Source organism: Pygocentrus nattereri, chromosome 9, assembly GCF_015220715.1.
Source record: "Pygocentrus nattereri isolate fPygNat1 chromosome 9, fPygNat1.pri, whole genome shotgun sequence".
NCBI classification, from domain to species: Eukaryota; Metazoa; Chordata; class Actinopteri; order Characiformes; family Serrasalmidae; genus Pygocentrus; species Pygocentrus nattereri.
In genome coordinates, this window is record NC_051219.1 from 33,350,916 (window position 1) to 33,366,263 (window position 15,348).

The window sequence follows — 15,348 nt, forward strand, 5'->3', positions numbered from 1 at the left end:
AAATAATGTTCTCATGTCTCAGGAAATGTGATGTGTCATCAGGTTCAAAACATTTGCTGAGGTATGTTAGAAGAAACTGCATTCTAATTTTGAAGTAAGCTCATGGGGAACTAATCTATGGAGCAACTAGGTTTTGTTCAATACATGAGTAATAAAATACATGTAGAATAAGTTTTCCTGAGCAAGATGGAGGTCACTCTTGATCAGGTATTAACAAAGTTAATTGTTGTTGTTAAAATTGTTCAATTGTTTGAAACAGTTCAGAAGTTCAATATTATTTGCTATTCTTTCATTATCCACATTCAAATATTTTTGTCTCATGTGAATACATATAGCTTGCGTATACTGCCTCAGATTCCACTGCAAATGTAGTTTGTATGACTGCACCAAATCCATTAAAATTCACTGCCTCTCTCTCTCTAAACTCCCACCAGTGACCCTCAAAATCTTGAGCCACGCTGAACTATATTACTGCCAGTGGTGTGCATGTAGGAATACATGGTTTTGATAGGACAATGATAAACATCTAGTAATTCTCTGTAATGTACTGTAATAACACCGATAGAAAAATGTCAGGACTTGACTAAGCCCTTCAGTCTTTTCTTCCTTTGAGAGATAATGATGGAATACCTTATTGTTCCTGCTAGCAGCGGATTAAAAGCATACAGCCAGTCATTCATGTCTTTGTCATTGTTGGCCTGGAGGAGAATTCCTCTGTGCTTGGTGCACACAGCAAATGTGTTGGGAGTCTAAGGAATAAGACAACAACTTTTAGTAAGTAAACACTTTTGATTAAATACCTGCTCTTAAGAGACAGCAAGCATATTTTGTGCCACTGTCTGAGTCTTAAGTGTTAAAGTTGATGAGCACTTACCTTGAGCATGGCCTGCTGATCTTCACTGTATTCCACTTGTGCAGTGGACAGGTTCAGCACACCTCTCTCCACTGGGTCTTTATCACTGTTGTAGATGAAAACGTATGGCCGGCGCACTACCACAAAGTGCTTCACCCAAGAGTTAGAGCGGGGCTCCATGAAGTTCAAGTATCCTTTCTTAGACACGACAGACCTGGAAAGGATGACACCGGAAGAGATAAGCTCACTTTCAATCTATGTCAACCAGAACCTGTCAGAAACCAACTGATATCTTTTTTCTTTCTTTCTTTTTTACCCGATTTTCTGCCCAATTTTGTCATTTCCAATTCCACTCGCTAGTTAAGACACCCCCAATCACACGATGCTACCAATGCTAGGAGGGTGAGGTTAGCACAGGCTTCCTCCAAAACCTGTGAAACCAGCCACCGCTTCTTTTCGAACTGCTGCTCACAAAATGTCACGGGACAGCCGAATGCGCTCGGAGGAAAGCACCAACCGCCAGATCTGTTACGTCAGCTAACAGACGCCTGCACTGACATGCATCGCACTGAGTGATGGGAGGAGAAGGCTCTCTTGTGCTCTCTTGGACTCCCGGCTACAGATGGCTGTAGCATCACCAGGGATCGAACTCACGATCTCCTGATAAGGCCAACGCTTAGACCGTTGTGCCACTTGGGAGCCTCCAACTGATATCTTAAAGTCTCTGCCATTATTAATGATATCTATGGAGATCCACATCATGGTTCAGTAGCCTTGTTTTTCTGAAGATTCATACTCCTTGATGCAACCCTCTGCCATTGTGTGTGAGAGTACTAACCCAGGCCTCATCTCCTCGATATCGGGCACCAGGTTGAGGAACTCGTGTTTGCCAGCACGGGCCAAGTAGGACGTCTCCAGGGTGGGCACCATGGGGAAGTTCTCATAGTCAGAGCAGGATGGGCTGGAGGCACGAGAATTAGCCTCAGGTGTCCTGGAACAAAACAGCACAGTTTAGGACAGTATGCAAACATGGTTTTATGCTCATCATGCCTGGTCAAAAATGAATGTATTAATTTATAAAAAGTGAACAAACACTCAGTTAATATTTGAAATAAATTAAAAACAAATAAAATTAAAATGGTTCTAAACAGTACTAAAAAGGGTTCCACCATTGTTACAAAGAACATATATGCTACATACAACTCATTTTGCTAAGAGTGTAGGCTATTAAAGAAATTATCATATTGCCTTACAGACAAGGCTGAGGTTGTCACAGCTCCCATAAAACACTAACCAGAGCTACACAGAATACTGAACCCAGTATGTTGCTTTCAACTATGTCCTAAAAATAAGTAGAAGAGTTTGACTGAAGAGTGTTGTGGGCAGGTAGTGTTCTTACTTCTGGTCCACTGAGCCACAGCGGGAGTCTGCCAATGAAGGGCAGGTGGAGGAGGGGGTGAGGGTGGCACTGCTGAGGCTGGTGACTGATGGATCTCGACCCATGGGGGAGATATCAGACAACTGCAGAAAAAAAAAAAAATAAAAATAAGGCTTAAGCTGTACTATTAAGATTGACAACAATGACGTTTCTAAACAGTTCAAACAGTTCTAAACAGTCCATTATACCTTGCAGTCACTGATGCTGTTGCACAGCTGGTTGTAGTCACTGTTGAAGGTGTGAGTCAAAAGTCGGAGGCACTAAAAGGAAAACAAATTATATACCATACAGCCATTTCATGCTACCAGTAAATATTGTAAATACAATGTGAAGCATATCTTATACTGGATGTGTTACCTTGGTGGCCAGTTCTTTTTCACGGTCCACCAGGCTCTCGATGTCAGTGGAGTCATATCCACTGCTCTCGCTGGGGGTGATGGCACTCTCGAAGGTGGTGGAGGAGATCTGTGAAGAGATGCTGGTGGAGGTGCTGAGGGTGCCGCTGCTTAGGCTGGGAGAGAGAGACTCACACAGGGACTTCTGAGGAACTGCCTCCCCCAGCTTCTCCCGCAGCAGCAGCAGGTGGCGCGTTTTCTCCACCTGCCATACAAACAAAGATCAAGACAGAGTTTTAGACATGAAAGTAGGGCATTCCAATTAAAACAACTAAGACGTTTGGCTAAAAACAGTAGCAGTAGACATCAGCCATTTGTCCAATTTTATAGACATTACATTTTATAGACAGATATTACAAAAGCAAGTGTATTTGGGATTACCTAACTCAGTGCAATTTAAAGCAAATGTGTAATGATTGATGCATACAGCTTTTATTTTTATTTAAAACATATGGCCGGTATTGTGTTTTATAAATCTGGTTAAGAATGACAAGATAAAGCTTGTCATAGGGCTTCTGCACACAGATGTGAGGAAACCCTACGCAAGACCCTGGGGCCTTACCTCGTGCAGCTGCTCAAGTTTCTCCAGCTCCCACTGGTGCTCCAGAATCAGGCTGTCCCCTCTGGGCCTCCAGCCGGCCAGGTTCTCCTCACCTCGCACATATGCCACTGATGTGTCCAGAACCTTCCGTCTCCGCCTCTGCATGCCTGGCACAGTCATAAGAAAATTAAAATTACAGGCTGAAATAAACACTAATTTCCAATCAAAGCATCATGGATATTTCAAAGGGACCCACAAGAGAGATCAGTAGAAGAGAACCTACCTGGGCTTCCAGTGTCCGCCATCTTGCACAAGCTGAGCTCATAGATACCAGTCACTCTGTTGCTGTAAGTGGAATAGTAGAGTGCAACATCAGAATGAATCAAACACTGGAACACTGGAACTGCTGGGGCACTCTTACGCAAAGACAAACACATAAGGTGGTCTATCTGAATCACTACTGAAAGTGTATTCTGTCCTCAAGAACAACTTTATTTAAAGACAAACTAGATGCAACCAATTTTAAATTCACATTTAAATGCTGAATTACCTACACTGCCCCTCAAGAGTTTGTAATCATTATTTAAAAGATCACTGGAATCACTGTAAAACATTAAGAAAATGTATGTGTGTCCAGAATGATAAGGAGAGCTGCCATAACAACTGAGACCGGTGTACAACACTCGGAATTAAGTTATAAAATGAACATCCTAAAATGCCTGATTGTGATCTAGTAGATATTAAATAGATTTTACAGTATATTATTTATCATGCATCAACTTATTGTCCTTAAAACACTAAGACGTACGTGCAAAAATACCTGTTGGTGTATATATTAAAATAATTAAATCTACAATCTCCAAGTTATAAATTAATTAAATAATTATGATGAGTGATTCCAGACCTTTGAATGGTGTTATACATAGACATGATGCTCACCAGTCAGGTGTTTTAGAGTATCCACTGCCAAACAGATTCCTCAGAGAGCGTGGGGGAGAGATCTTGGCGTCTCTGGAGTAGAACACCATGCAGATGTCTTTGGTAATGATGGCAGGCTGGATGCAGTGGTCAAGCTATAAAAAGAGAGATTAGTCCACTATAATGATTAAGCACACATTTACATTCATCAGACAATGATCTGTGTTTACAATGACTCATCAGTATTTAATCCTTAGAAAACTCAATATAAAATTCATGCACCGCAATGAGTTCAATGCGCATAGCGAGTAGATTACCTCCAGGTATGCAGACAGAGTCATATAAATCTTCTCTCCATAGGGGGTGACACGGTTGAGCAGGAGAGAGTTGTGCAGAGAGCTGTCCCACACTGCCTCAAACCGATAGAATGTTCTGCACAAGTAAACAGAAAAAGGTCAAGTTCTCAGTCTGCATAAATCCATTACAAACCAGGTTTTGCCACCATATGCCACAAATGTAGGGTATAAAAATGGGAGGCTATTGCCTTATAGACCCTTTCGGCCGAGGTTATATACAGTTAAAGAGACTATGGCTCATCTTTTCCCATGCACAATTTATATTCGTCATCATCTAACCAAAACTTATTGATCAGTTTCTGGCCACAGGAGCACTGTTGGCTAGATATTTTTGTTGTTGGCGAACTACTGTAGATGTAAATGCAAGACTACTGTGCCTGATGCATTCATACCAGCACAACAGCCACTACTGTGTTGGAATCACAGCTTTGCTGAGAATGGTTCACCACCAAAATAATATCTGGCCAGTGGTGTTTCTATAGTGATCCCTTTCCGGTGATGAACAAGGAAGAGAGTGGCTGACAAATTGTTCATAGCAACAGATGGGCTACAGTCAGTCACTGTATACCAACATAGTACATTTAATATGTTAAGTTCCCTGAGGAAAGAAAATAGTCACATGCATCATTTCTTTCTCTAAAACTTGGTTAAAGCTTTCCCTTGCCTCAATAACAGCACTAATGTTATCAGGTAAAGATTACACCAGTCTTTTGAGGTTTCTGTCCATTCTAGTCCACTCTTCCACTAGCTTCTGGCTTATGTGCAAGCAGAAGACAACAACATTCCCACATTCCAGGACACCACCTGTCGGTATTTGACTAGTTCAACAAACATGATCGAATATTCAGTTTGATCAGCAAATTCACAAAATCTCAACCCTAGTTCTTAATTTGGAGAAGTTGCAGAACACAAAAACTTTGGCTGAAATGTGTCTTTAGTTTGTGGAAAGGTGGGCTAAAATAGACACAAGGTTGGTGTCATGTTACCAGTTGGGGTTGATTACAAAGTATTAGAAAATAATTTAGGCATACAACTAATTTGCCTGATGAGCTTAGGGATACCTGATAAATATGTGTGTATAAACAAAGGCAATTGCTTGTGGGTGCCTATACTCTGAAAGGAGGACATTTAACCAAAAGAAGGAACAAAAATAAATCTTTGTTAATTTGGAGAACATTTCCTCATGTGTCTCTCAGGTAGCATAATGGCAGTGTTGCGTATACTTTATGCAATGTGTGTTTCACAAACCAGCTAGCAAATTCTCTGGCTATTATCAAAGGAAGAAGTATAAATTCTGCAGGATCTTTAACATTAGCTCCAAGCAGAGAGCACAAAAAGGTCAGCTTGTCGCTGACAAAGCTACGAAAATGTGTCACTGCCAACTCTTTGCTAAGGTGTAAACTTTAACCTTAGAGCTACTGCAAGGATTTCTAACACTAGATGAAAAAACAAGGTGCTACACATACTTTTTTCATGCAGCACCAGAGGATGAAAGACCTTTACTGTGAAACAAGATGCCAATATGGTGTCATGTAACAGACTAACACAATGCTCAGAAGTGTTAGCAGGTGTTCTACCATTAGGAAGCTGGTGAGAGGGTGACTCGGGAGCTGAGTTAAAGGCAGATGGACTGAAAGAGGGAGTAAAATGTGTGCATGTGTAGCATCTGCATCTATATTATACTAATCACCAAGGACAATAACTTGGTCATGTTTCTCTGTAAAAGAACTTAATGAAGTACAGAAAACCAGATAGAACAAAATGGGAAGCTGCTAAATTCCATAAATAAACAAGCAAAACAGACAGGTCTGAGGGTTTCACCTGCCCTAGCAGGTTGCCTAAAAACACCAATCCACTGGCAGATAGGGGACATTTTTGGTTAGAGTGGGTAGTCAAAAACATGCTAACATAAAATGATGTGTGCAAACATGCACTAAAATGCACACTTTATTTCCCTATTTACTGTACAAACATTCACTTTTAAGAAAACTTCATTTACACCCACCCAGCATCAAGTAAACTGTGGTGTACTTTTACTTTCTTAGACTAGGTTTAAAGCTACTCTATGTAAGATTTGGGGAGTTGGTGACCTCTCTGGTAGAAATATGTAATTTCGCAATGTTGACTGCAAAAGACTATTCAAAGAGAAGTCAACCAAAAGTCTGTGTTATACAATCAACACTTTGAATTATGATATTTTGAAATATATATATCCGTGTGTGTGTGTGTGTGTGTGTGTGTGTGTGTGTGTGTGTGTGTGTGTGTGTGTGTGTGTGTGTGTGTGTATATATATATATATATATATATATATATATATATATATATATATATATATATATATATATATATATATATATATATATATATATATATATATACACATACATACATACATACATACATACACACACACACACACACACACACACACACACACACACACACACACACACACAGACAGACAGACAGACAGACAGACAGACAGACAGACAGACAGACAGACAGACAGACAGACAGACAGACAGACAGACAGACAGACTCACACCCAGGGGCAAATGCACGCACGCACGCACGCACGCACGCACGCACGCACGCACATATACACATATATAAACATACACACAGAATTTATTTGTCCGAGTGTGTTTTGAATCATTTCTAAGTACAGAGAATTGCATAAAAATAAAGTGTTTGTGGTAAATAGTCATATGCTACAGATGCAGCAGAAACAGACGCTGAAAAACATTCCTTCAAGAAGTAAGATGGAGCGAATGTGGGTTAGGCTGTGTCGTGTCGGGTTGTGTTGTTGAGATTGAGAGCAGAAGCAGACAGGCTCCGTCTGAGCAGATACACAGAGAGTATGTGCGTGATAGATGCAGGTGACTCATCCTCCGGCTTGTGTCTGTCAGCTGGACTTTTTCCAGCAGTCATTCACTCTCACATTCACTCCTCCTACAGTTGACACATACCAGGTAGCAGAAGACAGACTTAAACTACTTATTTATGCCCCATGAAATGTCTGACATCTCTGGTGGTGGATAACAAGCAAGCTGTTTTAATACATATCATGAAGCAGGGAACATTCTTACAAGCCTTTAATGTTTTGCAACTCTCAGTAACTGATGGCTGTGGCATTACCTGATCCAACATGTTTATCTGTTTCTTACTGTAAGAAAACTAAAAAGTAGCATCATAAATCAAATTGCTAATCATTGTTGATCTATCAAGGCAGTAGATTTTAATATTTTTTCTTTCTTTTAGCCAACTAATAACGATGGCTCTCATGGGTGTTAATAACCTTAACTGAAAGTGTAAACTAAAGAAGAGGATTGGCTAAGCTGAGGTGTTTCTGCTCCATAATGAAGTGACCAGCTTTTTTATTCTTTTTCATACAGTGCTACATTTTTGTACTTTGTACAAAACTTCATGAAAGTATTTTTTTTAACAAACGCATGGTGAAAAGAATCTTACCCAGCTAAAGACAGAGAGCGATGGCAATGACACATATCACTGACTACTGGTGGCTATTTTCTAAACTCACAAATAGTACATATTTAAATGAGTATCATAAAGCCCTTTGCAGGGAAAGCACTTTATGATCATGTGTTGCTGATACCTAGCGATATCGTAATCAATACAAAGCCTGTACAAAACCAAGAATCCAGCCGCAGGAGCAGCAGCAGGAAAAGAACAAAAGAGAGACAAAAAGAAGCAGAAAGAGTGAGATGGCAGGACATGTGCAAATCAAGTAGCACCATCAGCAATGAATGAAATGGAAGAGGCTAAGCAAAAGACATACAAGCAATAAACATAACACAAACACACACACACCTGACAGTAAACATGAAAGTGAACACAGTTTTTAATTAGCCATTTCTGTCTTTGTCCACTAGGTGTCTCTTTTGTTCCAAGTCCACAAAACTCTGTTGCCATGACTCATTCTCACACAGAAGAAACAGGGCCGGAGATGTAACGTACATCATGTTCCCCCACAATCTGATCACCAGCAGAAATGCCAATATAAATGAACTTGGCTTATGGCAGGGGCCTAGTCTTAAATTTTTTATGGTAACATTAGAACACCTTAGGCATTTATGCTTGGTGCAGAGAGCCTGTGTGATGAATTGCAAATAGAAAGGGTTGTGCAGCATACCTGTTCGTGTTATGGGAGGATTTCATGTTTTTGGCTGAGATGATGTTGAGAGAGAGTACTGCGTCTGCAGCAGTGTCATCCACTTCTGGCTTGCTCCTGATCCGACCTGGAGGAATCACAGCAGACGCCATTACTCAAAGCATTCACAGAATCATTAGATCTCTATTTTAGTTATGCTGCGCTGCCTAAATAACTCACCAACCACCAACTCCCTGACGTCCTTCCAATGAAGCTCACTGCCCTTCTCGTGGATGAGCGTGACAGTGATTCTGCGCTGGATGCCCTGAGGAAAACACACAGAAACAAAATGATCACAAACAGTAACAGCATCTAGCATTGCATAACATTAGCTTTAGAAACCCCTGAACACCAGCTACAGCCAAGATGAAGAGCTGAACAATCAGCCTGGTGTCTGACAGGAAATATACTAAAGTCTAATTCGAAATCTTTGAGAAAATCAAATTGACATACTTTCCTCTCATCCCAAATGTAGTCAATCAGCCAAGATATGTTTCATGACTAAAGTTTGCTCCTTTAGTTTTGCAATGAGGTTAATGTAGCTAGCAAGTAATAGAGGTTTATAGCTAATAGTTTAGCATTGTTCAATCTGCATGTGTAAATCATTGTACACTGTCGAGTTGTTAAGCAATCTCAAAGATACATGTATTCTGTCTTTTCTGACACTGTGTGATAATACTGTTATCTAAAAAGGAACAATTCTTATAGATACCTTGGTTATTGGCTAATTTTGGGTGAGGGGAAAATGTGTATGCCTGCTTTTTGGCCCAATGATTGTTTGCAGGAGGGGAAAGATGAAGGAAAGACGGAAAATGAAACCTCCCACAGGAATACAGCTATACAGGGTGATTGGTTGTTACCTGGTGCAGTAGGTAAGTTCCATGGCAGGGCAATCCTCCAGTGTGGTCAACTACTGCTGGAATATACCTATCAAGTGAAAGTCAAGTAACAACAAAACATCATCCGACAGGAAGAGAAAAAGATTAGAAGAGGGGAAAAAAAAAAAAAAAAAAAACCACAAGAAGGATGTTTACAGGCACTAAAACAGCTGGTTTAGGGAATTAAGGGCTATAATCAGATGTACTCACTCTCCGGTTGGCTCTAGCTCACTGATCTCAAACCAGGCCAGCAGGTCATACTTGCTCACACATTGACCCAGGTTTGACTTGCTAATGGTGTTCAGCTTGGTGGCTGGCACTGCAAGCAGAAGGATTACATTGAACAGAGCTGCGATAGAAATGTACACAGCCACAGGATGTATTAGCTAGATTTGTCATGTTTCATGAGTCACATGTCAGCAGACATACAGTACTGTGCAAACATCTTAGGCCATGATATGTAAAATTATCTACATGGATAGAAAGCATTTATTTCTATAAGAACATTAATATTAGAATAAATACAAATAAACATAACATTTGCTTGCATGTCAGTATGTTAGTCTAACCATTTCCAATCCTCTCCTTGTGGAAGCCTAGTATTTACAATTACAATAACATACAACATTTATCTAATCTATCCTTCACTAAATTAAATTAGGCCAATCATGCAGTCTTGGACTCCCGGCCATGGATGGCTACAGCATCACTGGGGATCAAACTTACGATCTCCTGATGTTAGGGCCAACACTTAGATAGTTGTGCCACTTTGGATCAACAATGAAACTAATTTGTTCCAGCCTGAAGCCCAGCTGCTCATGCTGTTGCTATAACCTCACCACTGTAGTCCTCTTGTTCAAACACATCTTTTAGTAGCTTCCATTTAAGGCTTAATACCCTTAATCCCTGAACCTTGAGTCTAAAGTATCAGGTACAGCTACAATTAAATACATTGCTTTTTACATTAAAAAGATCTCTTTAGGGTCTAATTAGAGAAAATAAGACAAATGTGTTTAATTGTGGTTAGCTACACAAACAAACACCATTAAAATACAATTAATTATTTTAATGGTTTGAAAGTTGTGGTTTATTTGTATTTCTTCAAATGTCATATAGTGTTCATACTGCTGAGCTAAATAGCTTTAAACAAACAATCTTTGTGTATGCCTAAGCTGTTTGCACCATACTGCATATTATATAAATATGTATTAATGTATTAATATTATCTCAATGAAGAGGCCATTCAGTTATTTATTCATGTCGTTGTTTTTACTGTTATAAAGTAACTAACTAATAAAATGAACTTTAAAAAAAAAAAAAAAAAAAAAAAAAAAAAAAAAAAAAAAAAAAAAAAAAAAAAGAGACATCAACAATGCGAACACCACTTTTTAAAAGTGAGAACTGAGCATTATGTGAATGTTATATGTGAAATGTACCATGGGTAAAATGAATGGACTGTTATTAGTATGTCTGCACATAGATAAGCCATTCTCTACCCTGCATTACACCTATCACTCATCAAGATCAATACAGTCTGAGGTGTTTTAATCAGACCAAACCGGAGGGTCTCCTCATTTCCTGTGCTACTCAACTACAGAGAAGACTAATGCTCAAGTAGTAATGGGTAGACTGGGAGGTAAAGTTCATGGCTCACAGGAAACCGTACTTGGCTCAGGATAGGGTGCACTACATGTGGCTACAGGGAAAAACATACTGTAATGATGTTGCTTTGGTGGTAATACAAAAGGCAAATCATTTGAAAGCACTTAAAGCACTGCAGCATCAGACCTGTGCTATGATGCTAGGGAGACACCAAAGCAGCTGTCACCACTATCTGGGACTGGCAGCCTGGGGAGGGAACTGAAAGGAGGGATAACACAAGAAAAGCCACCAGAGCTGAGAGAGGAGCTCATATCCAACTGCAAAACATGTTCCTGCAGGATTACATGGTGGCTTTCATCCCTGTCTCATCTCACGTCTGAAGATAAGCCTAATAATTCCCATAGGAGCTCTCTACTTCATAGGCATTGTTCGTCATTCACTACTGATTCTAGTGAATGAATGGAATGAGTGGAGCTGGCCACTAGAGGAGCTAGAGGATCCAGTCTAAATCACCCAACACTCTGATACACAAGACTACACCCACAAAGCACATTAAAGCAAGTGTGGCCAAAAATCTAAATCACCTCTGAAGTTAGCTTCTTTACTTAGACTAATGTAGCTAACAAGTGGAGGAAGCTTATAACTAATAATTAATATCACATAAGCTTACTGCCTATGTGACTGTATAACATTGTTATTTATAAACATAGACAAAAGTACAGACAAAATTCAGTCTTCAGTATAGCTCTGATTATAGATTACCTATTGTCACCATCAGAACAAAAATGTGTATCTACAAATGTGTCTGTAACATTAAATTCAAAGTTAATAAAACAAGATTTTATTCCAAGGTTTTTGAAAGGACAATAATGGAGACACAAATTTCTGTCCTGACAACAGCACTGTACAATGTACTTCTGTTGATTTTTATACATCTCAGTACAACATACAGTGTCAGAAACCACATAAGCAACCTCATATAGACTTGCTTAACAAACACTACACAGTCTGATGCAAGTGTTTGTTTATTTAGGCATAAAGTTTGCAAATTGCAATTTATTGGCCATAAGTTTCCATTACTTCTTAGCTATGACAGCCTCGTAGCTGTGGTGCAAAACTAAAGAAGCAAACTTCAGACATCACACAAGTTCTGGCTAATTGAATACACTTAGGGTAAGAGGAAATTTGGATAACACTGATTTAATCAGACTTTCACTTTAACATCTGGCACAGAGCCATGCACATTCACAAGATCCCTAAAATTACACTGGCTATCTCCAGTGTACAAACCGTGGTGTTTGGGCACAGTGAGGACGGGACCATTTGGCACTGGCAGGAAGGGGAAGTGAGAAAGCTGGTCAGCCCTATCCTCCAGGGTGGCCACAGCTGTGGAGGCAAGTGCGTTGGCGTGCTCGGACAGTGTGTCCAGCACCTGGCCGTGCACGTAACCGGTCATCAGATACCTGATCAACTCTATCTTACGGGCATGGTCTGCCACAGAGACCATGAGTCAAAACCAGAGATGGAAGAAGTATTTGCCAAGTTTGAATGGGATGCAAATGAGAAATGAGAAGAGAAAGAGAAAAAAAGAAATAAAAGCACAATGAGGAAGCATGTAATGATGGTGTTATGAGACACAGTTATGAGACACTGAGTGAAATGAAAGGTCTACAGTAAAGACCAAAGAAAGGCATAACAGTAAAAACAATAAATGTGACCGCATTATGCTTTCACAACCCTGCTTCCTTGAGAGCTGCCTTGAGAATGCATCACATACACTGTCACGTGTAGCCATAGAGCTTTTCCCAATCATTCAGATCCACACTGGACTACTGACATATTTGTGCAGCATTGAATCTGGCTGTATAGGAAACTGACAGCTTGTGGCTACAGATCAATACACTGCAGAGACAGATGACACGTCAAGGCTGTGGCCTTATTTTTGGTTGCAAGAAAGATTTGTTCCTCTTGAACACCAGCACGCAGAACTAGTATAGTGTAGTGCAGTGCCTTTCAGAGTAACTCATCTGAAAAATCATTGTCAAATGAATCAAAAATGATTCAGGAAATAAGATAACTATCCTGATTACATGCAGTAAGTCTCTGCTTAATTTGTATAGAACAAACGTAGCGTTACAAATATTATTTTAAATAGATAGATAGATAGATAGATAGATAGATAGATAGATAGATAGATAGATAGATATCATTAGAGATCATTTCAGGTCCAGTTCTGAAGCGAGTTGCAATACCTGGTTTGGACAGAGGCATGGGTGGGGGGTAGTATTTCTTAGAAGGCTGTGGTGAGCTGAAAGATAAAGGAAAAAAGCCTTTTCATTACTAACAGAGCAGCAGTAAAATTTAGTGTGTCACGATTAACGGTATCTGACTATTCTGTGAACATATTCAATTTTGAAGTGTATGAAGTGATTGCCGGGGCAGTACCTGGCCACATCCTGCCCATGAGTGTGCAGTGGATGTTGCTGGTAATGTCCAAACACTTCAAACACAATAGGTTTGGACTTGATGTACTCGATAAAGGACTCTGTGACTTCCACGGAAATCTGAAAAAAGGCAAATGTTCATCTCCATCATGAATTGTGATGGTGTGGTGCATATATCCAATGCGTGCACAGTCATCTGCTTACAATAATCTTTATAGTTATAACCATTTATAATTATAGTTATAATTATTACCATTTATAATTATAGTATAAGTTATAACAATAATGCTAAAATAATCCATAGACAGGTTGTGGTAATTATTCTGCACTTAAAGCAGCTTTGCCCCTCTACTTCTTTACTACATCAGGTCTGTAGCTGAAAGCACTCACATTCTGCACATGGTAGAAGCCCAACGGGGCGCCTTTGCCTGTGTTCTTTAGTGGCTCAGTGCTGAAGGCCTCATCATGACGATGGAGGAAGCTGTTGACGACAAGATTACAGGATTACAGAGTGAAGCATGACTGTGTGTGTGTGTGTGTGTGTGTGTGTGTGTGTGTGTGTGTGTGTGTGTGTACGAAACAGTGTTTTGTCTGAATACAGAATGCTGACGGAAAGGGAGGTTGCCATAGAGACGGCTGACTCACTTGAATTGGCAGAAGATGTCTGCGTATTCCGGCAGGATGCCAGCGGCCTGGAGCACAGTGACGCGGAAGGTGAAGATACTGCCCACCTCCAGCTGGCCAGCCAGACCCTCTGGCCGTCCCAGCTTAGTGTCTACGTTCCCCAACTTCAGGTCTGAAAAACATAAAATCATCATACTTTGTACTTTTCACAGAAGCCACATATGCTGTTTCTACCCTGCTATTTCTGGAGATTTCTCAGTTGTGTCCTTATGTATTTTTCTTCAATAAGAGAATATATTTCATTAGAATTGTGTAGGATTTACACAACTAGACTTGGATTTTTGTTTTCATAGGCAAGCAAGTAAACATTTCTAAAAGCTGCAGTTGCACTCTGTTTTATTTCAACAGCAGGGGGCAATTATTCCTCCCATTTCACCCCCATTGCTTACTAGCAGCTCAACACAGACAGCCAACAGCGTCCTAGCAAATCTGATAACACAGATTCTAGGAGAAATGTTTTATTTGATTATATTGAATTAAAACACCCATTCTGCTGAAAGAATGGCCACTAGGGGCCCTGCAGAAAACTTAAGAATAAATAAAAGGGGAAGCTTGATAGATCAATTTCTGGAAATATTTCTGTGAGCAAATGTTTTTGGAACGTCCCACAGTAAATCCTCTCTAAGCCCATTAAAAGCCACTGAGCCTCACCATAAAATCTATGCACAACACAATCCAACCTTCAATAAGAACATCTGCCTACAACTCACTGCTTTTCTACTCACATTGAGTGGATATCCTTGCACACATAAGCTGCATGCAGTGTACGGGGTCACCAGCTGTCCCTTTCTTACCAATTTCATTTATTCTGTTCATCTCCTCTGAGGGGGTGATGACCTCTGAGCTTTGGCCTTGGCCTTCCACAATACGCAGCTCCTCCAAAGAGAGACCAGAACGGGTCATAGCCACAGAAGAGAAGTCAGTCTTGACAGAGAGGAGAAAAAGGAGAGCAGACTTAAGTACAGTAATCACCTTAGCTGCCTTCTAGAAGAAAAAAAAACAAACAAATAATACAGCGAGTGATTGAACCTGCTCTCCCCCTAATAGTAAATGTCAAGCAGTATTTGC

At 40.1% G+C, this 15,348-nt stretch overlaps 1 protein-coding gene across 11 annotated transcripts in view; it reads right to left on the reverse strand.

The window, feature by feature from the left end:
- The window catches only part of kif1b (kinesin family member 1B), a 79,412-nt gene that overhangs the window by 3,591 nt on the left and 60,473 nt on the right, over positions 1-15,348 (reverse strand). For all 11 annotated transcript variants that reach the window (XM_017708354.2, XM_017708300.2, XM_017708329.2 and 8 more), the window contains 19 exons: positions 15,075-15,204; positions 14,242-14,392; positions 13,987-14,077; positions 13,598-13,716; positions 13,405-13,460; positions 9,761-9,869; positions 9,533-9,599; positions 8,853-8,937; positions 8,655-8,760; positions 4,463-4,577; positions 4,167-4,300; positions 3,511-3,572; positions 3,249-3,394; positions 2,649-2,891; positions 2,480-2,551; positions 2,253-2,374; positions 1,692-1,844; positions 875-1,067; positions 631-749 (listed from right to left, as the gene is read on the reverse strand). In XM_017708354.2, coding sequence (XP_017563843.1) covers positions 631-749; positions 875-1,067; positions 1,692-1,844; positions 2,253-2,374; positions 2,480-2,551; positions 2,649-2,891; positions 3,249-3,394; positions 3,511-3,572; positions 4,167-4,300; positions 4,463-4,577; positions 8,655-8,760; positions 8,853-8,937; positions 9,533-9,599; positions 9,761-9,869; positions 13,405-13,460; positions 13,598-13,716; positions 13,987-14,077; positions 14,242-14,392; positions 15,075-15,204 — 2,273 coding nt within the window. The remainder of the gene's footprint in view (positions 1-630; positions 750-874; positions 1,068-1,691; positions 1,845-2,252; positions 2,375-2,479; positions 2,552-2,648; positions 2,892-3,248; positions 3,395-3,510; positions 3,573-4,166; positions 4,301-4,462; positions 4,578-8,654; positions 8,761-8,852; positions 8,938-9,532; positions 9,600-9,760; positions 9,870-13,404; positions 13,461-13,597; positions 13,717-13,986; positions 14,078-14,241; positions 14,393-15,074; positions 15,205-15,348) is intronic.